This window comes from Hyaena hyaena, unplaced genomic scaffold (genome assembly GCF_003009895.1).
Source record: "Hyaena hyaena isolate Hyena2069 unplaced genomic scaffold, ASM300989v1 scaffold_434, whole genome shotgun sequence".
Lineage (NCBI taxonomy): Eukaryota > Metazoa > Chordata > Mammalia > Carnivora > Hyaenidae > Hyaena > Hyaena hyaena.
In genome coordinates, this window is record NW_024081069.1 from 1,509,560 (window position 1) to 1,535,683 (window position 26,124).

The following is a 26,124-nucleotide window of genomic DNA, read 5'->3' on the forward strand; positions in this document are numbered from 1 at the left end:
TCACATCAGGCTCTGTGCTGACAGTTCAGAGCCTGTAGCCTGCTTCGGATTCTGTGTCTCCCTCTCTCTCTTCCCCTCCTTACTCATGCTCTATCTCAGAAACAAATAAAAACATTAAAACAAATTCTTAATGCAAATTCTCAGGCTTCACCACAGATCTTCTGAATCCAAAATTCCAGGGGTTAAGGCCTAGCAATTTTAATGATTCTGATGCATGCTAAAGTTGAGAACTTCTGACCTAGTACTGCACTATTCAATATGGCAGCCATAGCTATATGTGCTGATAGTTAAATCCAAAATAAAATAGTTCCACACTAACATTAACCACATCTTACATGTTCAACAGTCATATGTGGCTAATGAGTATTGTACTGGACAAGGCAGACTATGGAACATTTCCTTCAACCTAGAATAAATTGGACTATTGTAACCTAGAGCATCAGGTAAAGTGGCCTTGGCTGTATTAACAAATGGACCCTGGAGTCACTAACACAGGCATATCCCTTTATTTCCTGATTTTCAATTTAGCCCAAAGGAAATAGGAGAAGTAGGTATTGTTTATCTACTGTTGGTACTAAAATTTAACAAGGTATTCAAACATTAACAGGGGTTCTGGAGCACTGGTTCTTCAAAAACACTGCACTTTCATGCTAGTACTAATTAAGATGAAAAGATTCAAAAAGAGAGTTTCAAAATGAATTAGAGACAATAAGATGTGTTTTTTTTTTTTTCTGAACCTCATTATTTATTAGTTATGACCATGGATAATACATTACTTGATCTCTTTATACTTTCGTTTTCTCTTGTTTAACACAATAATTCCTACCTCATTAGGCTTTGTGATGGCTAAGTGCAATGATGTAGAAATAAAGAGCTTGGCAAAGTGTCTAACATTCAATTAATGGAAACAAAAACAACTACAATCTGAAGAGACTAGAACGAATTCAGAAATAAATCTTTCATATTCATTAATGGAAACTATCTTAGGCAATATAGAACAATCATTTAATCATACTCTAGCATTTAGAAAGTGATGACTAGACAAAAGGAGAGAGAAAAGGTCAGAGTTTTACATTCTAAAAGAAATTACAAATGTAAGAAAAGGCTATGGGAACTAACACCTAAGAACAACACAACAATCAGAAGGATTTAGGGAGAAGAATATCTTTTACACTTCCTCCAGAATATTGGGAGTTTGGATGTTTTAAAGACATGCTTAAAGACCTAAAAATACTTTCATAAGACAGAAAGATTAGGAATGGTCATTTTTATACTTGTTTACTAAGCTTCATCATAGGTAATTATTAATAGTAGTATTTCTCATACAAGTTCATTTAAAGCATCAAAATATTTTCAAAAGTTTGGTGGATCATAAAAAATTATTTTTAAAAATTTTTAACATTTATTCTTTTCTGAGATAGAGGGAGAGAGGGAGGGAAGAGGAGGAGGAGAGGGAGGGAGAGAGACAGAACATGTGGGAGAGGGGCAGCGAGAGGGAGGTCGAAGATCTGAAGTGGCTTGGAATTGTGAGCACAGAGCCCAATGTGGGGCTCAAACCCACAAATCATGAGATCAGGACCTAAGCTGAAATCAAGAGTTGGCTGCTTAACTGACTGAGCCACCAGCCCCCCTCCCGCCTCCGCCCCCAGGGTCATAAAAAAGTATTAAACAGAAACAAACTATTTATCTGAAAGAAACATTTTGTGTAAAGTTTGCCATAGTTTCTGGCACATAATTTAATATTCAGTAAAGGCTCAGTGTGCTCAGTGAACACATCAGCAAATATGGTAATTCAAGATATTTTAGAATTTCAACAGTGATGTATATGTTTAAAAACCAATGCCTAATATGTATCCTTGTAATATGTATACATTTTTCAAAACTGTAGTAGTGATTTGGTGGTTGTGAAGCTTTTATGAGCATGCTTCATCATAGAAATGGGCAAGTTAGCAGGGAAATCAACCACATCATAGCAGCACCATATCAAAGGATAGCTGGTAAAGAGGGAGCAGGGTAAGTAGTCTCAGGTGCAGACTGTGCAGACAGAGGGGGCTGGTGGTTTCCAATCTCTACTCCCCACATCACCTCCCTTCAATAGATTCACTTGTCTTTGTTATGCCCCAAGAACAAGAAATGATTATTTCATAGCCTCTTGACCTGGTTTGGATTTCCTCTTAATCCTAGACATTCTTCTACTGTACTCTCAAGATTCTTACCCCTGCGCCAGCACAAATAAATCTCTATTGTAACTCTAACTGCTACTAGCTCAATCCTTGCTCATCTCTTGGATGATGAGATGGAGACAGACTGTTACAGTTAATGGACATTAGGCTTAAGGATGGGAGCTCCATCAGAATCACATACTTGTGGACTATCAGCCCTTCCATCCTAGCCATAGCAATTTAACAGTAACAACAAAATTAAGTCATCCTACCAGCTTCATATTAAAAGTAAAAGTTACCTAAGAGTATTTAGCACTACGTGTACTATTTACCACATCAAAAAGACCCACAGTCTTCTATCATTTCAAACAATTCACTATGTCAGTACTTAATATAACTGTACTGCAGGAAACAGCTGACTCCCTGAATTTCTGTTCAGAAAAGAGAGAACATGGCAGGCTTGAGAGATTGCCATCCTTCAGAAGTCCAGCTTGTAAGGATGGTGTTTAGCTGGTATCTGTCTGGGAACTGGTTTCCTCCAGACATCACCCCATTGCCCCCTTTCCCTTTGCTGATTCTGCTTTGTTTAACAAACCTTAGCCATAAGTACAACTAAAGTCTGAGTCCTGTGAGTGCTAGAGAATCACCAAACCTGGAGGAGGTCTCAGGCACTACCAGCACAAGTAGCAATCTCCTTAAACTCACTCTCTACCTAACAGCTCATTTCTGCAGAAAGTCCCCAGGATTGGGGAAAGAAACTAAATCTTAGAGATGGAGAAACTTTGAAGTGTAAATGAATGTAGCCCTCCATTTTTAATCAGACCAAGGAACAGGCAAAGGGCTACACAGTTCCAGTTAAGTGTCTTAACTGACTTCAGCTCAGGTCATGATCTCATGGTTTGTGAGTTCGAGTCCTGAGTTGGGCTCTGCGTTGACATGACAACTCAGAGCCTGGAGCCTGCTTCAGATTCTGTATCTCTCTCTCCTTCTCAGGTTCTCTCTCTCTCTCTCTCTCTCTCTCAAAACTGACATAAATAAAATAAAATAAAATAAAATAAAATAAAATAAAATAAAATAATATAAAAAATAGATCCAGGGGCACCTGGGTGGCTCAGTCAGTCAAGTGTCCAGTTCTTGATTCTGGTTCAGGTTTCACAGTCTCGGGATCAAGCCCTCTACGTGGCTCCCCAGTGAGAGTGAAGCCTGCTGGGATTCTCTCTCTTCAGCCCTCTCTCTGTCCTTCTCCCACTCATGTTCTCTTGCCCCCTCAAAATAAATAAAATTTAAAAAACATAAAAAAAACCTCCAACTGAGAAAATGAAACAATGCATAAGATCTTTATTATTCATATTCTAAAGTGTCAAACTGACATAAATCACATAGATCATTTAATTAAAATCTCAAAGACCGTAGGTCAAAGCCTTGATAACTCATGAATTTTGCTTTTATAACTCTTAGTAATAGCTCATCAGCTTTAGTTTACATATCTTCAACAACAGGAAATGCCTTTTTCTCAAGTCAGCTCTTTCCATTCCTTTCCTGAATCTAAAGGATTTAACTGGAATTTGTCTCCCTACAACTTTATTCTGTTGGTCTCAATTCTACTCTCTGAAGTCTAACAAAGTGAACAAAATACACCTCAATGAAAACCACTTTGTCTCTACTAGCTGGTCTTTCTATCTTACTTTGTGTGTGTATTTGTGTCTCCTTGCACCTATCTCTTCTTTGTGGGTAAGTCAATCTCTTCTTTAAGCATCTTTTCCAGTGTCTTTCCCTTTCTTTTACCTAACCTAGTTATACCACAGGCATACCTCAAAGATATTGCATGTTCAGTCCCAGACCACCACCACTAGTGAAATAATACAATAAAGCAAGTCAAATGAATTTTTTATTTCCTGGTACATATAAAAGTTATATTTATACTGTACTATAGTTTATTAAGTGTGTAATGGCATTATGTCTAAAAATGTACATATCTTAATTTAAAAGTACTTTGTTATTCAAAAATGCTAACCATCATCTGAACTTTCTGCAAGTCATAAACTTTTTTGCTGGTGGAGGGTCTTGCCTAGATATTGACGGTTGCTGACTGGTTACTGGTGAGTGGTGGCTGCTGAAGGCTGGGATGGCTGTAGCAATTTCTTAAAATAAGATGCAATGACATTTGCCACATCAATTGACTCTTCCTTTCACAAATGATTTCTCTATAGTATGTGATGTTGTTTGATAGCACTTTACCCACAGAACTTCTTTCAAAGTTGGAGTCAACTCTCTCAAATTCCTCTACTCTTCCTCAACTAGTTTAGGTAATATTCTAAATCCTTTGCAGTCATTTCAATAATCTTCACAGCATCTTCACCAGGAGTAGTTTCCATCTCAAGAAACCCCTTTCTTTGCTCATGCATGAAGAAACTTCTCATGATTTAAGCTTTATCAAGAGGTTGCAGCAATCAGTCACATCTTCAGGCTCCATTTCTAGTTCTCTTGCTATTTCTACCTCATCTGCAGTTACTTCCTCCACTGGAGTCTTGAGCCCCTCAAAGTCATCCATGAGGGTTGCAATCAACTTCTTGCAGACTCCTGTTAATGTTGCTATTTTGACCTCTTCCCATGACTCACAAATGTTCTTAATGGCATCTAGAATGGTGAATCCTTGCCAAATGGTTTTCAGCTTACTTTGCTCAGATCCATCAGAGGAATCACCATCTGTGGCAGCCTTATGAAGTATATTCCTTACATAATAAGACCCCAAGTCAAAATTACTCCTTGCTCTGGGGGCTGCAGAACGGATGCTGGGTTAGCAGGTATGAAAACAACATGAATCCCGTTGTCCATTTCCATCAGAGCTCTTGGGTGACCAGGTGCACTGACGATGAGCAGTAATATTTCAAAAGGAATCTTTTTTTTTTTCTGAACAGTAATCACAACAGTGGGCTTAAAATATTCAGTAAACCATGTTGCAAAGAGATGTGTTGTCATCCAGGCTTTGTTGTTCAATTTACAGAGCACAGACAGAGAAAGTTGTAATTCTTAACGGCTGGAGGATTTTCAGAATGGTAAATGAGCACTTCATTTACCTCTCAACTTCAGATCACTGGCTTCATCAGCCCCTAATAAGAGAGTCAGCCTGTCCTCAGAAGCTCTGAAGCCAGGCATTGACTTCTCTCTCTAGCTATGAAAGTCCTAGATGACATCTTCTTCCAGTAGAAGGCTGTCTAATCTACATTGAAAATCTGTTGTTTAGTGTACCCACTTCCATGAGTTACCTGAACTAGATCTTCTGGATAACTTGCTGCAGCTTCTACATCAGCACCTGCTGCTTCACCTTATACTTTTATGTTTCAGAGACTGCTTCTTTCCTCAAAACTCATGAACCAACTTTTGCTAGCTTCCAGTTTTTCTTCTGCAGCTTTCTCAACTTTCTCAGCCTTCACAGAATTGAAGAGAGCTAGGGTCTTGCTCTGGATTAGGCTTTGGCTTAAGGGAATGTTGTAGCTGGTTTGATCTTCTTTGCAGACTACACAGACTATCTCCATTATCAGCAATAAGGCTGTTTCACTTTCTTTAACATTTGTGTATTCATTAAAATATCACTTTTCATTTCCTTCAAGAATTTTTCCTTTGCATTCACATCTTGGCTAAGTGACACAACCAGCTTTTGGTCTATCTCAGCTTTTGACATGCCTTCTTCACTAAGTTGTTTAATCATTTCTAGCTTTTGATTTAAAGTGACAGACATGTAACTCCTCCTTTTACTTGAACACTTAGAAGACACTGTAGGGTTATTAATTGACCTTATTTCAATATTGTTTTGTCTCAGGGAATAGAAAGGCTCAAGGAAGGGGAAGGAAATGGGAACTGTTGGCCGGTGAAGCAGTGAGAATACACATATTTTCAAGTAAGTTCACTGTCTTATGAGTGTGGTTCCTAGTGCCCCCAAATAACTAATTATAATAATAATATCAGAGATCATTGGTCATGGATCACCATAACAAGTATAATAATTAAAAGGTTTAAAATATTGTGAGAATTACCCAAAGTGTAACAAAGAGACCTGAATTGAGCCAATGCTGTTGGAAAAGTGGTGCTGGCAGACTTGCTGATAGAGCTGCCACAAGTCTTCCATTTGCAAAAAATCTGTGAAGTGCAATAAAGTAAAGCAGAATAAAATGAGGTATGCCTGTAAAACTGAAATATATTTAATTGTTTTATGTGTTTAATGAACGGAATTCATTATGAATAGCTGAAACAGTTTTTGTAATTCTATAATTTTGTTAAAGGACATTTTCTTTCCTTTTAATGTACATTTTTGAGACACAGAGAGCAGGCCAGGGGCAGAGAGAGGGAGACAGAAGATTCAAAGCTGGCTCTGCACTGACAGCACAGAGCCCAATGCAGGGCTTGAAATCATGAAGCACGAGATAATGACCTGAGTCAAAGTCAGACGCTTGACAGACTGAGCCACCCAGGTGCCCCTACGTTTTCTTTTTCTTTCTTTCTTTTTTAAGTTTATTTTTGTGAGAGAGAGAGAACAAATGGGGTAGGGGTAGACAGAGAGAGAAAGAATCCCAAGCAGATTCTGTGCTGTCAGCATAGAGCCTGATGTGGTACTTGAACCTATGAATTGTGAAATTATGACCTGAGACCTGAGCTGAAATCAAGAGTCGGTCGCTTAACTGACTGAGCCATCTAGATACCCCCAGGTTTTATAAACTTGAATGAACTTTTTTTTTTTTTGCAAGTCATAAGGTCTTTAGACTGAAAGGTTCCTTACCCTTGCTTTTACTGAACAGAAGCATCATGTTTACCCACTTTCAATTTCTAGCAATGGTGGGAAGGAGGCTTTCCCATAAAACTGCAATTAGAAGAGAAGATGTTCAAACTGTTTTAGAGTTTCCTTGAGGGGAACTTTCAACATTATGTAAGAAAAGTCCCTGTCTTTACTCCACCCACAGAGACTACTTACCCAGTGGTAGAGCTCGGGTCAGGTTAGCAGCTGGAGGATCTGTTTCTGGAGGACAGAGCTCGCAGAAGTCCCAACAGGATGGACAGAGCAGGTTACCGTCGTGAATCCAGCCATTCATCTGAATACTGACCGGGAGGACCTGCCCAGCCCGACTACACAAATATGAAGTGTTCTGAACCCAAACTGTCAGACCTTGGGGAGAACAAGAAACCTTCAAATAGGAAGAAAAAAAATCAGGTCAGTTAGATTCTAGTATATGATATATGAGCCTTACTTCACCTACAGGAAAATACATTCCTAAAAATACTGACTGTAAAACACAAATTGAGGTATAGGCATATCTTTAATCTCATATAAAGAACGCTAAGTTACAGGTTCTAAAATGATTTCACTCTATGGTAGCTGTTCTCTTCAAAAAAATCTGATGAAATCTACAGACATTTTTCAGTACATATACAAGATAACACATAACTTTACATACAATTTGGATTCATAGACCCCTGTAACCAAGTTATCAAGAATAACATTTCTGTAGGGGTGCTGACTGGCTCAGCTGGTGGAGTGTGTGACTCTTGATCTTGAGGTTGTGAATTTGAGCCCCACATTGGGTGTAGAGGTTGCTTAAAAAAATAAAATCTTAAGAGTCTCTGGGTGGCTTAGTCAGTTAAGAACCCAACTCTTGATTTCAGCTCAGGTCATGATCTCACAGTGGGACTGAGCTCTGTGTTGCGCTCCTTGCTGTCAGAGGGAAGCTTACTTGGGATTCTCTTTCTCCCTCTCTACCCTTCCCATGTACCTGCACTCTCTCTCTCTCCCTCAAAATAAACTTTTAAAAAATTGCTTTTAAATAAACAAAATCTTTAAAAAAAAAAAAAAGAGTAACATTTCTGTAGATTCTAGTATCTTCATTATACCTCATCTTAAATCTTTGTCAAAGAGCCATTTTCTCCACAAGTCACAAATTCTGCAAATCGAATTTTTATTTAAGTTATAAATAGAATATATGCTCATTGTTAAAAAAAAAAAAAAAGCATACAGCACAGAAATGTACATAGTAAAAAGTTCTTTATTCTTTTTCCCTATCCTAGATCCTCTGCTCAGGTATAAAAATGGTCCTAGTGACTTTTATTTTTTAATGTTTTCATTCATTTCTGAGAGAGAGAGAGAGAGGCAGTGTGAGCAGGGGAGGGTCAGAGAGAGAGGGGAGACACAGAATCTGAAGCAGGCTCCAGGCTCTGAGCTAGCTGTCAGCACAGAGCCCGATGCAGGGCTCAAACCCACAAATGGTGAGATCACGACCTGAGCCGAAGTCAGACACTTAACCGACTGAGCCACCCAGGAGTCCTCATCCTAGTGATTTTAATATGGACTGGTAACGTCTTCAAAGGTAGCACTTGGGTTGCCTGGGTGGCTCATTTGGTTAGGTGTCTGAGTCTTGGTTTTGGCTCAGGTCATGATCTCATGGTTTGTGAGTTTGAGCCCCACACTGAGCTCTGTGCTGACAGTGTGGAGCCCACTTGGGATTCTCTCCACCCTTCTCTCTGCCCCTCCCATGCACATGCTCTCTCTTTCTCTCCCAAAATGAATGAATAAACTTAAAAAAAGTGCTAAGGTAGGACTCATATTTTAACTGCAGGGGGTAACTAATAAAATCAGATTGTTTTCTTTTTATTTTACAGAGAGAAGGCACAAGTAGGGCAGAGGGAGAGAGAAAGAGAAAGAGCAGGGCTCAAATGCATGACCCTGAGATCATGACCTGAGAGAAATCAAGATCGGAGGCTCAACCTACTGAGCCACCCAGACACTCAAGTCAATTTTAAAAAGCAAACACCCTAAAACTAACTTAAAATAGTAAATGTATCTTCTTCACAATTTTATAAAAAGACTTCACATTAATATCAGTTATGCTACTTCACTTTAAATATTTCTGGTGCTTCTCTCCTGGGCCTACCTTCAAACCAAGTGTATGATTCTGAATGTTTGATGGTGGCAAATTTTTACTTTGCAAGTTGATGTAGTTTTTAGAAATACCAAAAGTTGCCCAGAACCAAGTCTGGTAAAGTTGATTAAATCAGTTAACATTAAATTAATATAGGTATGATGCAAAACACTAAAACTGATTTTCCTAGGAGGATACTAAACTATTTCTAAAGGCAATTTCAAGAGGAGTTCTGAAAGTACATTTCAACAATGGAGTCATTTTTGAAATAACTCAATCATCAACTAAGTTTAAATGTAATACTCACTTGGAAATTTAAGTTCTAATAAGCTCAAGAAAACAAATGATAACAAAGTGTAACCTCTTCCATAAGTCTGTCATTCAATGACCCACATCTAGTAAGCACTACCATAACTACAGTGCAATGTAATCATTCTTTTAAGGAAGAATTGACTGAATATTGTGCTTTGTGGCTGAAAAGGATACCATAGAAGTCCATTACACAATGCCTGACGTCTAGCAGCTTTAACTGAAGAGAAAAGGGTGGGATATAAATTCCCATACCCCTCTCCCCCATATTTAACAGTGTTAGACTGTTTTATAATTAAGAATCAATGTTGGTTCAATGCAATCCCAATCAAAATTGTACCAGCATTCTTCTCAAAACTAGAATAAATTATCTTAAAATTTGTATGGGAACCACAAAAGACCCCAAATAGCCAAAGTAATATTGAAGAAGAAAACTAAAATGGGAGGCATCACCATCCCAGACTTTAGCCTCTACCACGAAGCTGAAATCATCAAGAAAGTATGGTACTGGCACAAAAACAGACACATAGACCAAGGGAAGAGAATTGAGAACTCAGAATTGGACCCACAAATGTATGGCCAACTAATCTTTGACAAAGTGGGAAAGAGTATCCAATGGAAAAAAAGACAGCCTCTTTAACAGATGGTGCTGGGAGAACTGGACAGCAACATGCAGAAGAATGAAACTAGATCACTATCTCACACCATACACAAAAAAAAACTCAAAATGGATAAAGAACCTGAATGTGAGAAAGGAAACAATCAAAACACTAGAGGAGAAAGCAGGAAACAACCTCCTTGACCTCAGCCGCAGCAATCTCTTACTTGACACATCCCTACAGGCATGGGAATCAAGAGCAAAAACGAATTATTGGGACCTTATCAAGATAAAAAGCTTCTGCATGGCAAACGAAATAATAAAATAGGCAACCGACGGAATGGGAAAAGATAGTTGCAAATGAATATCAGATAAAGGGCTAGTATTCAAAATCTATAAGGAACTCACCAAACCCCACACCCGAAAAACAAATAATCCAGTGAAGAAATGGGCAGAAGACATGAACAGACACTTCTCCAAAGAGGACATCCAGGTGGCCAACAGACACATGAAACAATGCTCAGCATCACTCATCATCAGGGAAATACAAATCAAAACCACACTCAGAGTGGTGAAAATGAACAAATCAGGAGACTCTAGATGCTGGGGAGGATGTGGACAAAAGGGCATCCTCCTACAATGTTGGTGGGAATGTAAACTGGTGCAGCCCCTCTGGAAAACAGTGTGGAGGTTCCTCAAAAAATTAACAATAGAACTCCCCTATGACCCAGCAATAGCACTGCTAGGAATTGACCCAAGGGATACAGGAGTGCTGATGCATAGGGGCACATGGAACCCAATGTTCATAGCAACACTCTCAACAATAGCCCAAACATGGAAAGAGCCTAAGCGTCCATCAACTGACAAAGAGATCAAGAAGATGTGGTTTATCTATACAGTGGAATACTACATGGCAATGAGAAAGAATCAAATCTGGCCAAGTGTAGCAACATGGATGGACCCTGAAGGTGTTATGCTGAGCAAAATAAGTCAGGTAGAGAAGGACAGATACCATATGTTTTCACGTATAGGTGGATTAGGAGGAACTTAACAGAGGACCATGGGGGAGGAGAATGGGAAAAACAGTTGGGGAGAGGGAGGGAGGCAAACCATGAGAGACTCTTGAATACTGACAACAAACTGAGGGCTGATGGGTGGGGGGGGAGGGGAAGGGGGTGATGGACATGGGGGAGGGCACTTGTGGGGATGAGCACTGGGTGTTATATGGAAACCAACTTGACAATAAACTATTTAAAAAAAAGTCAATGTTGGAAGGTGGAGGCAATGACAAAAGGCACTGTGAGACTGAAAAATGAAGGAGGCAACTCCATATACTCTTTATACAGTTTAATTCAGGGTAACTTACTGACAGCACCATCATGTGGATAGTGATCTGGACAGTTGTGCAGCTATTCTCTTCAAATTCCAGACCTTAGTCTACATATTTTATAGATAGAGGGGACAAGCAGAAGGGTATGTAGTAAGATCAAAAGGCTCACATGCACTTCAAAGGGTTCACATGCATCCAGTAGACAGCTAATCTTTAACAGAACTTGTGGTACCATCTGGGCACCAGGAGGAGGAAAGAATATGTTATCTCTAACAGATTCACAGGAGGCCAAAGCAAGCCTCCGTTATTCTGGTTTTGGAGGGCATTTTTCTAAGGTATGCATATTAATCTCCAAGTGGCTTGGAACACATAGGCCCTAAGTGAGGTCATCAATCATACATGAACAAGATGGAGGGCTAAAGATGGAGTCAGTATTCCTACAGTCAGTAAATGGTAGAAACAAGAGCAATAAAGCTTAGAAGAGCTTCATGGAAGAAAGAGCATTTATATCCTAAAGATGTACACAAAATTCGGTTCACAGTGAGCGAGAGAGATGTGACCTAGTGGACTGTGTCAGAATCTGGGTGAGTAAGGAGGGTAATTATGTAGAGGTGGAAGAAGGTGAAAGGGATGTGGACAGATCAAATAAGGACTGAGGAAATGAGAGCCAGATTTCTCTTTGAGAAAGGAGTTACAGATATGGAAAGGGAGAAAACTAAACTGAACCCTTTAGTGTTGGACTGGAACCAAACTCAGTTACATATACACACTGGTACAAACTCAGTTATATATACACACATATGAATATACATACAAAATACATATATCTACTTCCCAGATCTGTTCACCAAGAGGGCTTGGGGAATAGCTATGGCCTAGTGGCAAAGGATAGTACGTTAACAAACAGATCTTAGTCTCTTAAATACCACACTTCACTAAAAAAACTAGAGCTTTTTGGGGTGTCAGAGTGGCGTAGTCAGCTATGTGTCTGAGTCCTGATTTCAGTTCAGGTCATGATCTCGCGGTTTAGGAGTTCGAGCCCCAGGTCGAGCTCTGCACTGACAGTGCAGAGCCTGCTTGGGATTCTGTCTTTCTCTCTCTCTGCCCCTTCCCTGCTTGCACTCTCCCTGTCTCTCTCCCTCAGAATAAATAAAAACAAAAACAAAAACTAGAGCTTCTTAAAGAATTGGTTGACTCAAGGGCTCGATGTGCCTAGAATACCTTGTGCCAGAAAGCAAGGAAAAACTCAAAGAAAGCTGGGGAAAGTCCAGAAGGATACAGAAGCCTATAGGGGCTTCCTCTGGCCAGATCTAGGGGAAACTGAATATCAAAATAAATAATGATAGTGATGGTAATACTTTTAATAAAATGGATTCCATGATTCAATGCAGATACAAATGCATAAATTAATAAAATGAAAGTTTGATAAGAAAAATGTATTGACATAGCATTTCCCTGCAAAATATTTATTAATTACAAAGGGAGTTAATAACAAATGAGTAATTGATAGTGGAGAAGTCTGGGAGATACCAACAAGTTAACTTCACCAGTAAAAAAGGACAAATCAAAAGAATGTACCACCATAAGAACATGAGCATCACTTCTGTGATATTATTGCCCAAAATACATGAACTGAATTTCATCATGAGGCAACATATGACAAACCCAAATTGAGATACATCTTAGAAAAAAATGACTTATAGTTTTTTAAAATGTGAGGGTTATAAAAATCAAAAAAATAATGAGGAAGTGTTCCAGACTGAAGGACACAAGAGACAGGACAACTATGCAATATGTGATAGACCAGATCATACACTACAAGGACATTATTGGGACATTAGCAGAGCTTGAATAGGGTCCAAGAATTAGATATATCAGTGTTCATTTACTAATTAAAAAAAATTTTTTTTATAGTACTGTGGTTATCTAGGGAGATTTCTTGTTTATAAGAAATATGCAAAGCACACGGGGTTGAGGGTGAAGCATGTCAGCAACTTGCACTTAAATGACTCAGAAAAAATTCTGTATCACTCTTGCAGCTTCTCTGTCAAAATAAGTAAAACAAACAACAAAAAGCAAAAAAGCTAATTCATGTTAATTGTTTGCAAATCATACACATTTTCTTATATAAATGGTGGTTAGTATTAAATTAGTAAAATTAAATTAGCAAAATTAACTGACAACTCAAAGTACAGGGAAGCCAAGTACATTCAATCTTTGTAGATGGTATTGCAAATCTGCATAATCCCTTTGAGGTGCTGGTGGTGTTGACAAACCATTAAAGTTGCCTAAAGAGGGAGTGCCTGGCTGGCTCAGTTGGTAGAGCACATGACTTCTGATCTCAAGGTCATGAGTTCAAGCTCCATGTTGGGTGTAAAGCTTACTTTATAAATAAAGAAATAAAATGAAATAAGAGTCTGAACAGGTCATCCTCCTATTACAGTTGCCACTGTTCTAGCTTTATCCCTTTTAATATTTTCACTTATGGGGCGCCTGGGTGGCTCAGTCGGTTAAGCGTCCAACTTCGGCTCAGGTCACGATCTCACGGTTTGTGGGTTCGAGCCCCATGTTGGGCTCTGTGCTGACAGTCAGCTTACAGCCTGGAGCCTGTTTCAGATTCTATATCTCCGTCTCTCTCTGACCCTCCCCTGCTCATGCTGTCTCTTTCTCAGAAGTAAATAAAACATTTAAAAAATTAAAAAAATATATTTTCACTTATGGGGATTTTGAAAAATAATTTTTAAAAAGGTAAAATATGTCAATGTGCTTATAAAAGTATATTTTATCATGAAAAGTGAAAATTAACTCAATATACAATGAGGAAATGACTTCCCTAATTATAAAAAAGATGCGATGAAATTAGTTAAAGACAAGTATATGACTTCACTCATACATATAATTTAAGATACAAAACAGATGAACGGAAAGGAAGGGAAGCAAAAATAATATAAAAACAATGAGGGGGACCAAACATAAGAGACTCTTAAATATAGGGAACAAACTGAGGGTTGCTGGAGGGCTTGTAGGTGGAGGAATGGGCTAAATGGACAAGGAACATTAAGGAGGACACCTGTTGGGATGAGCACTGGGGGTTATATGTAAGGAATGAATCACTGGGTTATACTCCTGAAATCATTATTGTGCTACATGCTAACTAATTTGGATGTAAATTAAAAAAAAAAAAAGAAAAGAAGAAAAGGATGCAATCTCTTGGGGGGCCTGAGTAGCTCAGTCAGTTGAGAGTCTAACTTCACCTCAGGTCATGATATCCTGGTTTGTGAGATCGAGCCCCGCAACAGGTTTGTTGCTATCAGCTCAGAGCCTGCTACAGATCCTCTGTCCCCCTCTCTCTCTGCCCCACACTCTACTTATGCACTTTCTCTCTCAAAAATTAATAAACATTTATTTAAAAAAAAAAGATGCAATGTCTTATAGCCATAAAGAATAGTAATTATTGGGGCACCTAGCTGGCTTAGTTGGTAGAGCATGTGACTCTTGATTTTAGGGTTGTGAGTTCAAGCCCCATGTTGGGGGTAGAGTTTACTTACAAAAAAAAAAAAAAAAAGAAAGAAAGAATAGTAATTTTTATTATTGGAAAAACTTGGAAAAGGTGTTTTGTTCTGCTAAGTACTAAGTAAAGGCAGTAAAACAAAATTTTGTATTATGATTATAACCAGGTCAAAACTATCATAAATAAATAAATCTTCAATGGAATTCATCAGAAAATGATTGTAGGATTACAGTTATCAGATTATTACTGAAAAATATTTATTTTAAATTGTCATTGATAAGATTTCAAAGATAATTTTATATGAATTGTATGATGTCTTAATTATATCTCAATAAAGCTGTTACCAAAAAGCTAATTTATAAGTAACCTTAAAAGTAATAATTAAATTCCAAGCTATGTAAATCCATTTAGATCTTGCAGCTGAAATGGTACAAAAAATTCTTACTTTTCAGTTCTCAGGATCCCACTTTCCTCCATGACATCCATTAGTAGAGTATAGAATATTCTTTAAGTTAGATATTCATAAGTTATAGAACACCTGTATCTTAGTATGTTTTAATAAGGTGATGCAATTATTTAAAGTAATTTGCTACTTTTGGATTTCTAATGACAAATGAAAAAATCTATTATTAATCTGTAGTTGATTTATTCTTAAATCCATGCTTTCCTCAGATCTTATGAAATAAAATTGCAAATAATACCTGTTCAAGAACAAAATTACATATATTCCAGTGTCATGAAGTCAAAGATCCTCTCCCTTCTTTGTAGAATTAAGATAACTTTGATTTTATAGCTTCTGAGCTAAAATAACTTTTGTAAAGATTAAGCTCACTTAGATATTTTTTTTTTTACAAATAATTTATTGTCAAGTTGGTTTCCATATAACACCCAGTGCTCATCCCAAGTGCCCTCCTCCATGCCCATCTTCCCCCTACCGCCCTACACCCATCAGTCCTCAGTTTGTTCTCAGCATTCAAGAGTCTCTCATGGTTTGCCACTCTCCCTCTCCCTGACTATTTCCCCTCTTTTCCTCCCCCACAGAGGATGGTACTCCGTTAAGTTCCTCCTAATCCTCCTTGAGGGTGTTATGCTGAGCAAAATACCATATCATTTAGATTCTTTAAAAGTATTTCAGCTGCAGGGGTTTTGTTTTGTTTTGTTTGCTTACTTTTAAATTAACTGTTACAAGCTTTGAATCCCTAAGGCTTTGAGGGAGAACCCAATTTTCAATTATGTTGGCTTTTTATAAGCTTGAGTTATGTAAGATTTCAATAAAAAATTTGCTTCAAGATGATTGCCTTACTGAATAGGTCAGTATTAAATTCCTTTAAATATTGATAATCTGCTCTTTGTGGAAACGATGTAAACTCAAAGTGTAAAAGGTGGCAAACCTCAGACCAGCAATAAATTATTCGATTTGGATTTTAAAAAATTTCATATTCCATTATTTTCTTGGGCTATATTCCTCAAATAAAATTAATATAAAACTTGCTGATATATATATATATATATCAGCAATTATACATATTTTTAAACAAGTGGAAAAAGGTAATTTCTCAAAGAAATGACAATATTTTCACAAGACATGAGCATTCAAAATAATATTTATATAAACAAGATAAATTAAAGTATTAATCAGTAAATTATATAAAAATATAAAATATATTTTAAAATAGAAAAACCATGTAATGAGATAAATTATATAATATTTAATAATAATTAACAATCATATAGTTTACCTGATAACATCCACTCCCCCAGTCTGGGTAACTCAGCTTCCTCTCACACTTTTCCATGACAAATGCGGATTTCTGAATTAGACAAACTGAATGAGGTCCATACTTTTCAGCACCATAGTTTTTAAAAAGGTCTGAAGCAAACCAGAGAACTTTTCTTAAAAATTGACATTTGGCACAAAGAACACGAAATGAATCATGCCTTTTTTTTTAATAGTTTATTGTCAAGTTGGTTTCCATATAACACCCCGTGCTCATTTCCACAAGTGCCTCCTCCATGCCCATCACCCCTCTGCCCCCCACCCTCATCAGCCCTCAGTTTGTTCTCAGCAGTCAAGAGCCTCTCATGGTTTGCCTCCCTCCCTTTCCCCCACTATTTTTCCCCTTCTTCTCCCCCATAGTCCTCCGTTAAGTTCATTCCATTTTTATGGCTACAAGTTGCTTTAAAATTCAAGCATGTGAGGGCTGCCTGGGTGGCTCATTTGGTTAAGCTTCTGACTCTTGATTTCAACTCAGGTCATGCTCTCATGGTTGTGAGATGAAGCCCCCATCAGGCTCTGTGCTGACAGTGCAGAGTCTGCTTGGGATTCTCTCCTACCCCTTCTCTCTGTTTACTCTTCCCCTACTCCTGTGCATGCACGCATGTATGTGTTCTCTCTCTCTCTCAAAATAAATACATAAACTTAAAAAAAAAAGATTCTTTCTCCAGCTCCTCTGCCCCTCCCTACTTGTATGTGGCTTGCTCTCTCTCTCTCTAAAAAAATTAAATTAGGGGTGCCTGGGTGGCTCAGTCAGTTAAGCGTCCAACTTCGGCTCAGGTTGTGATCTCACAGTTTGCGGGTTTGAGCCCCGCGTTGGGCTCTGTGCTGACAGCTTAGAGCTTAGAGCCTGCTTCAGATTCTGTGTCTCCCTCTCTCTCTGCCCCTCCCCCACTCACACTCTGTCTCTCTGTCTCTCAAAAATGAATAAACATTAAAAAAATTTTTTAATTAAATTGAAATAAAAATCAAACATGTTTAATGGAAATTTTCAATTAAAAAAAAATCAAGAGAAACAGGGCTCCAAAATCAAACTGGGTTCTCAATAAAGGACTTCACAGGGCGCCTGGGTGGCTTAGTCGGTTAAGCGTCTGACTTTTGCTTGGGTCATGATCTCGTGGTTCGTGGGTTCGAGCCCCACACTGGGCTCTGTGCTAGCAGTGTGGAGTCTGCTTGGGATCATCTCTCTCTCTCTCTGCCCCTCTTCTACTTGTATTCTCTCTCAAAATAAATAAATAAACTTAAAAAAAATAAAGTTATCTCAGTTAGCTATATAGAGGATATGGCATTAATAATTGTCTTTACTGGTAGTCTAAATAGGAGTTACCATCTGTCATGACCCATGACAGATGCAGCCAAGCAATTTATATAAAGGCTTTTGAGGGGATGTTGTAAAAACTTTTTGCAAAGTTTTCTTGTATTTTCATTTTATGCTATCTGCTGGAAGTCCGTACATAAGATGCTGATCTAACATCAGACTAAACACAAATGTGCAGGGGTGCCTGGGTGATTCAGTTGATTGGGTGTCTGACTTCAGCTCAGGTCATGATCTCACAGTTTGTGAGTTCGAGCCCAGCATTGGGCACTGTGCTGACAGTTCTGAGCCTGGAGCCTGCTTCAGATTCTGTGTCTCCCTCTCTCTCTGCCCCTCCCCAGCTCACACTATTTCTCTCTTTCAAAAATAAATAAACATTAAAAAAATTTTTTAAAACCCCAAACATGCAGAGGGATAGGGTGGATTAAATGACCTCTATCTAGCTAATGGACAAATGAATGAGGCTCTTAAGCCCTAGCAATAATTCGCTCTCTTTACACTTAGTACAAGTAAGTTTCATTTTTTGAAAACAGAGGGTTCTTAGAGATAAGTATTTTATGTCAGTTTTGAAAAATTTTAACTATATAAGCTAAGAAAGAAAATGTTAAACAGAAATAAAGAGAACTATTGTTTTTTATATTTGTGAGTATTTCAAAGTCCCTGAAAACAAAGTTGTCAGTGTCAAAAAAAAAAAAAAAAGAAGAAGAAGAAGAAAAAGAAAAAGAAAAGGGGATGCTCAGCAAACTATAAGCCTCAGGTCAAATCCTGAGGGTTAGCTGTTTTCATAAATAATAAAAGTTTTATTGGAACACAGCCATTAATTTATGTATTAATTTATATGTTGTCTATAATTGCTTTCACATTGTAACAGATTTCAATAGTTTCAACAGAGACCATATGACCCACAAAGTTTAAAATATTTACTATCTTTCTCTTTACAATAAATGTTTGCCAATTCCAGCTCTAAAACAGTAAGATGTGACACCATCTTTGGCAAACCCATAAGTGACAGATCTCTGTATTTCTCAGTTTTAACATGGAACTGCAGAATAGTTACAAGTTTTTAGACATTTATTAAATATGTGAGTGATGAAAAAATGACTATATAAATTCAGCTAAATCTACCAGGTTTAGCAATAAAAGGAAAAACCATTATGGAAATTTAAAATGTAAAAAGCAGAGTCTGTAATGAAGTATGGAATAGGGGGAGGAATAAAAAGGACTGGGTTATAAATTCTGATGACCACAGAGTAAGAAACTACTTATTGCTCTTTATTAACATATATGTGATAACATTTTGTTTACAGGGGTGAATACCCAATTGTTATATTCTTTATGTTTATTAAAAGGGAACAAATAATATGGTAATACATCTTACTAGCCATGGGACAATAGTATTGTTCTGATATCTGGAGAATAACATATTACTTCTAAATTACATAAAATGCACACTCCTGAGGAGAGAAAAAAAATAGGGTACCTAATATGATTTAATAAAAAGAGCTCTGCAGTGGAGGATGTTACACAGGTACCAAATTAACTGTATTATTTAGAGTCTCTTCATTTACCTGTGAAATTCAGTATTATCTTTTCTATGTCTCTCATCAGGTTTTTAGAGGAATAAAATGAAATGATAAAAACGAAAGTGCTCTGCAAATGAGTGTCATGCAGATGTAAGGTATGACAAAAAAGTAGTGCATGCACACATGTGCAAGTGTATCTAACAGCTAAGAACCCTTGTTATGAGTCACAGTTCGAAGCATTTACTTTATGAATTCATTTATTAGTTCTCACAGCAACTCTGTAAGATAGGTTCTATTATCCCCTTTGTACAGAGGAAGAAACTGAGGCACAAAGAAGTTAAGTTACTTCACAAATGGATACCGGTGGAACCATAATACAAACTCACAGAGTATGGCTCCTGGGTCTATGTCCTTAACCCTTATTTTATACTGCTGATATGTGATTTTAATATGTATATAACATTTCATTTTACTATACTACTAACCTGGTTGATTTTCCAATATCCTACAATCTGAGCTGCGCTGATATTCACCACTTAAATGCCAACTGAATTCCTGACTGAAAGGGCAGTAGTCAGCAATTTCTACTGAACCACCATAATAAGGCAAATCTTCTGTAGGTATTCCACTTAGTTTATCGAAGTACTACAAAAAAAATTATTAGGAAGATAGAAAAGTCAGAAACATACTATATAATCAAACAAACAATTTATAGCAATCCCTAATACTGTAAAACACAAAAAAGATATTACCGTATTTTCCTCCATTTATAATAGAACATAAAGAGAGTAATACTGTACCTGAGTGGTATTCAAGGTTGTTATAGTTTTAGAAATAAACAAGGTAAGTATATTATTTTTATTAGATGACAAATTTGACTAATGTTTTAAAAGGATGAATAGGAAGAGTTTTAAGTGTTGACAAAACACAAACTAATCCAGAGAATTAAGGTATTTTAAATATAATGCACTTAAAGTGTTATTAGAAGACTTAATTTATGTGTTGTTTTGACAAACTTGAAAAAGCAAAACTATGAGACTATGAATGAGATAATATATGTAAAATACTTGGAACGCCAAAGGAACAAGGCACCAGATAAATTTTAAAGATTTCACATTTACACTAACTCACTGAATTATCTTCCTATGCCTAGAAATAGAGTTGCCATCTTACGGTGTCTGAAGCATTCAGTGGGGTCATGAACATATGCAGGAAAGCTCAATATTTAGCAGCAATCATTTTAAATCTTCTGAAATGCCCCTTCTGACTACAGGGTCCTCTGTAAATGGCAGGCAGAACTGAAGAGTTTTAGAGATGGCTACTGCAACATAAAACTTACAGGTCAAACCAGAGATTCAGACTGAATATGTGGGATCAATTCCTTCACCTTTTAGATCCCATGAGTCAAATCTTTCCTAAAGTAGAACTTTTAAGACTTGTAATGAATTGGAATACAGTACCTCAGTTATTCTCTTAAAACACCTTGTTTTCTGTGTAAATTAGAGGAAATTAAAGATGAAGACTTTGGAAACAATTAGAAAAAAATACAAATCATTTAAAAATAGATCCAATAAATATTCTAAATGCCTCTTACTATTACTACAAGGCATTGCTAGATATTGTTATTGACCAGCACATTGGTTTTAAAGAATTGTAAAAATTCTTCATCTTTTTCTAACTTATAGAAAACCAATGGGGCTTTTTACAAGTTGAAAAACTTAATTTACTCTTCTAATTCAAGATGGAGACTTCACTTTAAAATTGAGATGATTCCTAAAATTTTGCCCCAAACAAGTGTTACCTGGTACTCTTGAGGCAAAGGTTTTGAAAACTTCTGCAAATTACACACGGCAACTGCTCTCTGGTCTTGGCGGCAAGTTAACTGTAAGGGATTACTTCTGAGCGTGTCACAAAAAGGGCTCAGCGTCTGCCTCCTGCACACAAAGAAACACCACGGTATCAAACTCTAAAGAAAACATAATAAATCCAATTTCTATTATAATTTTAATATGTTCTGATAGCTTAAAAATAAATGCTGAATCAGATTATAATGTTATGTTTCAAAGGGTAAAAACAAATGCTTAATGTTATAAAAGATTAATGTCAAATGCATTATAACATTGCTTCACCATTATTAAACAAAATATTTATCTCTTTCTCCACTTTTGTCAGTAAAATGAATTTCTGCAGATCTGATCTGTGTGTTTAATGACAAATTATGAAATTTCCAAGCCGGCTTAGAAATACAAATCTTCATAATTAATATAATGGAGTATTATAAAGAGATAGAGACGATGCATACCCTTTCTGCACTGCAGCTACAAAGAGTGAAGTGTTTTCTATGGGATGATCTAGTTCAAAGACTCCTGTTTGACAGTCTGTTATACTGAAAACATTAATAAGACATCTTGCTTTCATGTGCAAAATGAAGACTGTGAATATTCCTAATTATTGCAAGTTGCTCTCTTCTGTTAAATCTAATGTTGGAAGTACAATTTGGAAAAAGAGATCTTATAATTTCCAGATACCAAAATCTATTGCACTGTTCTGTAAAAATAATCTTCAAACCAAACTATGATTCTAATTGGTCATCTTATTGATAATTACAATACAAATAATATTAATGTCATAATAGTAATGTTATAAATGAAATTCCAATATTCTTAAACAATATAAATCCTATTAAAACTGACTGCCAAATTGTGATAGTATTACTGTTATTTTTCCTCTTCTTCCACATGCTTTTTTAAGGGAAAAAGCCTAGATTAGATTTATTTTAGGCAAAATTGATACTTGCTTCATTTAAGTTAACAAAGTATAGCAATAAAACATCTCTCAGGGAATCACAGTTTCTTGAGATAAAATGTGTAAAAGACCTACCATAGTCTTTGGTAAACTTGAAGCAGCACACTGTAATAAGAAAGCAAAGATCTAGAAGTCTTCACGCAGGCTTGGTTTCAAATACTAGCTTATCTGATGTTTACTTCATTTTCCTGGGCTTCAACTATAAAGCACTCAGTGCTCAGCACAGACAGGTTACTCAATAAATGTAATTTCAGTGTCCCCACCACTTTTATAAAATCTTTACAGGGGCACCTGGGTGGCTCAGTCGGTTCAGTGTCTGACTTTGGCTCAGGTCATTATCTTGTGGTCCGTAAGTATAAGCCCTGCGTCGAGCTCTGTGCTGACAGCTTGAAACCTGGAGCCTGCTTCAGAATCTTTGTCTCCCTCTCTCTTCCTCTCTCTCTCTTGATAATACTGTCTCTCTCTCTCTCAAAAATAAACATTAAAATTTTTTTTAAATCTTTACATAGTGTGATTTTATAACTTTCTATGAATAAGATTCCAATGAATATGACCAGTAATTACTAGGCTACTTTCTCGATAACATAAAATTCATTTCCTTTTTCTCTAAAATAAAACAATACATAATATTTACCTTAAAGTAATTAAAATATGAGTTTTGGTTAAATGGATAGAGAAGAATTAGGAAGTTAAAAAATACTGATTTAGAGATCCAAAGTTAGAGTTGTTCAAGATTCATGGCATATAATTCTAAAGCAGCATAGCCTAATCGAACTTTCTGCAATGGAGCTGTGCTGTCCAACACAGTAGCCACTAATCATGTGGTTATTAACCACTTGAAATGTGACTAGTGCAACTGAAGAACTGAATTTTCAGTTTTATTTAACTTTAATTAATTTAAATATAAATTTATATAACCACATGTGGCTAGTGGTACTTTATTGGACAGTGCCACTCTAGAGCTGATATCAAAGGCAAATAAACTAAGAAGAGGAGTTAATAATACACAGGTCATTTCAAAACACAGAAAGTACCTTATTTTGTGTGTGCATAGATTCAAATGATTCAAATAAGGAGGGTTCTGCCTATACTCAACTGCTCCCTTCTCACTCCAGTAATCCAACAATAAAGGAGAGGTGCCACAGCTGAAGTTAAGCACCAGCCCCTGTGCTCAAGAAAGGTTACACTGGAATCTAAGATAACTCAAGGATATGGCCAGACTGGGCCTATGGTGCCAAAAGTTGACCTCTGTGCTCAACATTTCAAAAGTGGGACATTTGAATGCTTATGACAGGGAAGAGTAAACTTCAACTCTTGGGTCAAATCCTGCCCAAAACTGCTCTTTCGGTTTCTTTGTTTCTTGTTTTTGTAAATAAAGTATTACTGGGACATGGCCAGGCCCATTCATTTTGTCTTTGGCTATTCCTGATGTACAAAAGCAGAGTTGAATAGCTGCAACAGACACTATATGACTCTGAAAGGCTAAAATATTTGCTAATTGGCCCTAGACAGATGTTGGCTTATGGCTGGAAGTACAGAATTCAGGGACCAAAAGTTTTAGTTTTGAAGAATGGAGAAGAGGAAGTTCCCTTCTGTTTTTGGAGATCTGATTGTAGCTGTTAAAAGAAAAAAAAATCTCTAAGGTCTGGCAGTTGCAACGTTAATTATGTACTTCCTATAACACATTGGAACAGCAGTTCCCTAACTTTGCTGCAAAGTGAAATCACCTGGGGATCTCTAAAAAATAAAAAAGCCAACGCCGGTTTCCCACTTCCAGACACTCTCATTTAATTGGGATGGGCTGTAACATGGGAATGGAGATTTTATTAAAAAGTCTGTCTAGATGATTCAAAGGCACAGGAAAATTTGGGAACTATTACACTAGCAGATCAAGTTGTAGTGCTAGATATAACTAGCTGTCCCAAAAGTGGCTGCAGGTGCTTCCTGACTTCCTGATACCGCTTATTAGCAGCTCTTTTCACAGCAGGGTTATAATTCAGATGTCAGACTCCTTAGTAGAAACTGATTTCAACCACTTTGAGACTTAACCCACGAGAGAAAAATAAGAATGACATCTTCACAAGATGTACCTGTGATCTAGTGGACATGGCACTGGACCTGGAGAGAAAGAAGCTAAAGTCCTAGCTCTGTCCCTCATCAACTATGTGATTCTAAGCAAGTCACCTGTTTCAAATTTTTATTTTTTAAAAAATGTTTATTTATTTTTGAGAGGAAGAGAAAGAGAGCATGAGAGGGTGAGGGGCAGAGAGATATGGGGACAGAGGGGAACTTTAACTTCAAGCTGTGCTGATAGCCGTGAGCCTGATGCAGGGCTCAATCTCATGAACTGCAATATCATGACCTGAGCCAGTGTTGGATACTCAACCAACTGAGCCACTCAGGTGCTCCATTTATCTCAACTTTTAAATTATCAGCAAAATGAACAACATATTGAAATTCATGGGACACAGCTAAAGAAGTGCTAAGAGAGAAATAGCATTAAATACATGTTAGAAAGATGTAAAATCTCAAATCAATAATCAAGAAACTAGAGAGAGAATAAAACAAAAACAAGCATAAGGAAGGCTGTAATAATGACAATAACAGAAATCAATAAATTAGGAAACAGAAAAACAATAAAAGACATCAGTGAAACAAAAAGCGAGTACTTTAAAAAGAATAAAATTGACAAACCCTAGCAAAAGTGAAAAAAAAATCAGAAAACGCAAATTACCAATATTAGGAATGAAATGGAACCTCCCTATAGACCTTACAGACACTAAAATAATAGTAAGGAACTGCTACAAACTACTCTGTACACATAAATCTAATAACTTTGGTAAAATGAACTAATACTTCAATAAACACAAATTACCCCAATTGATCCATTATGAAATAGAAAAATATGAATAGCTGTGTAAATATTAAGGAAGTTGAGTTAATACTTTTTTAATTGCCCTGATACAAAAAACAAAAATAGTACAAAAAAGAAACAAAGATAATATCATACTCTCCATGAATATATACAGAAAATTCCATTACAAATATTAGTACATGGAATTCAGCAACATACAGAAATAACAATATACCATGACTAAGTGGGGTTTATTCCAGCAACAGAAGACTGGTTTAATATTTGAAAATCAATCAATGTAATCCATCATATTAACAGATTTTTTAAAAATCACATAATTATATCAACCAAAGCAGAAAAATGACTTGACAGAAGTCAACATCCATTTGTGATAAAAATTCTCAGCAAAACAGAACTAGAGGGCAACTTCAACTTGAAAAGGAGCATCTACAGAACACCTACAACTAACATTATACTTAATGGTGAAAAGCTAAATGTCTTCCCTTCTCATTGGATTTAAAAAGTCAATAAGGATGTCAATTCTCCTAAAATTGATAATATAGGTTTTTAACATAATTCATAGAAAAATCCCAGCAAGTTTTTTTTTTGTAGACAAGGTTATTCTGAAATTTATATCAAAGGCAAAGGAACTAGAGTAGCTAAAATTATTATGAAAAATAAAGTGGGAAGAATACATTTACCCAATTTTAAAATATAGTATGGCTACAGTAACAAAGGACTGTGCAGTGTTAATGGACTGACAGACACACAGATCAATGAAACAGAATAGAGAACACAGAAATAGACCCATAAAAATACACTCAACTGATTCTTTCACAAATGGAAGAAAACAATTCAATGAAAGAGAGATAACCTTTTCAACAAATGGGGCTGGAACAACAGGACATCCATACACCAAAAAATGAACTTTGACCTAAGTCTCCCACTTTATACAAAAATTAACTAAAAATGGATCCCAGACTCAAATATAGAACATAAAGCTCTAAAATTTTTGAAAAAAAATTACAAGGACATCTT

General features: G+C 36.7%; 1 protein-coding gene across 3 annotated transcripts in view; it reads right to left on the reverse strand.

Annotated features, from left to right (window-relative positions):
- LMLN (leishmanolysin like peptidase) overlaps window positions 1–26,124 on the reverse strand; it is an 87,157-nt gene that overhangs the window by 12,296 nt on the left and 48,737 nt on the right. For 2 of the 3 annotated variants that reach the window (XM_039253039.1, XM_039253036.1), the window contains exons 13-16: window positions 21,229–21,361; window positions 19,913–20,072; window positions 16,555–16,685; window positions 7,129–7,339 (exon numbers count right to left, since the gene is read on the reverse strand). In XM_039253039.1, coding sequence (XP_039108970.1) covers window positions 7,129–7,339; window positions 16,555–16,685; window positions 19,913–20,072; window positions 21,229–21,361 — 635 coding nt within the window. Of the gene's footprint in view, window positions 1–6,936; window positions 7,018–7,128; window positions 7,340–16,554; window positions 16,686–19,912; window positions 20,073–21,228; window positions 21,362–26,124 lie in introns of all 3 variants that reach the window. The other variant, XM_039253038.1, reaches the window with a different exon arrangement.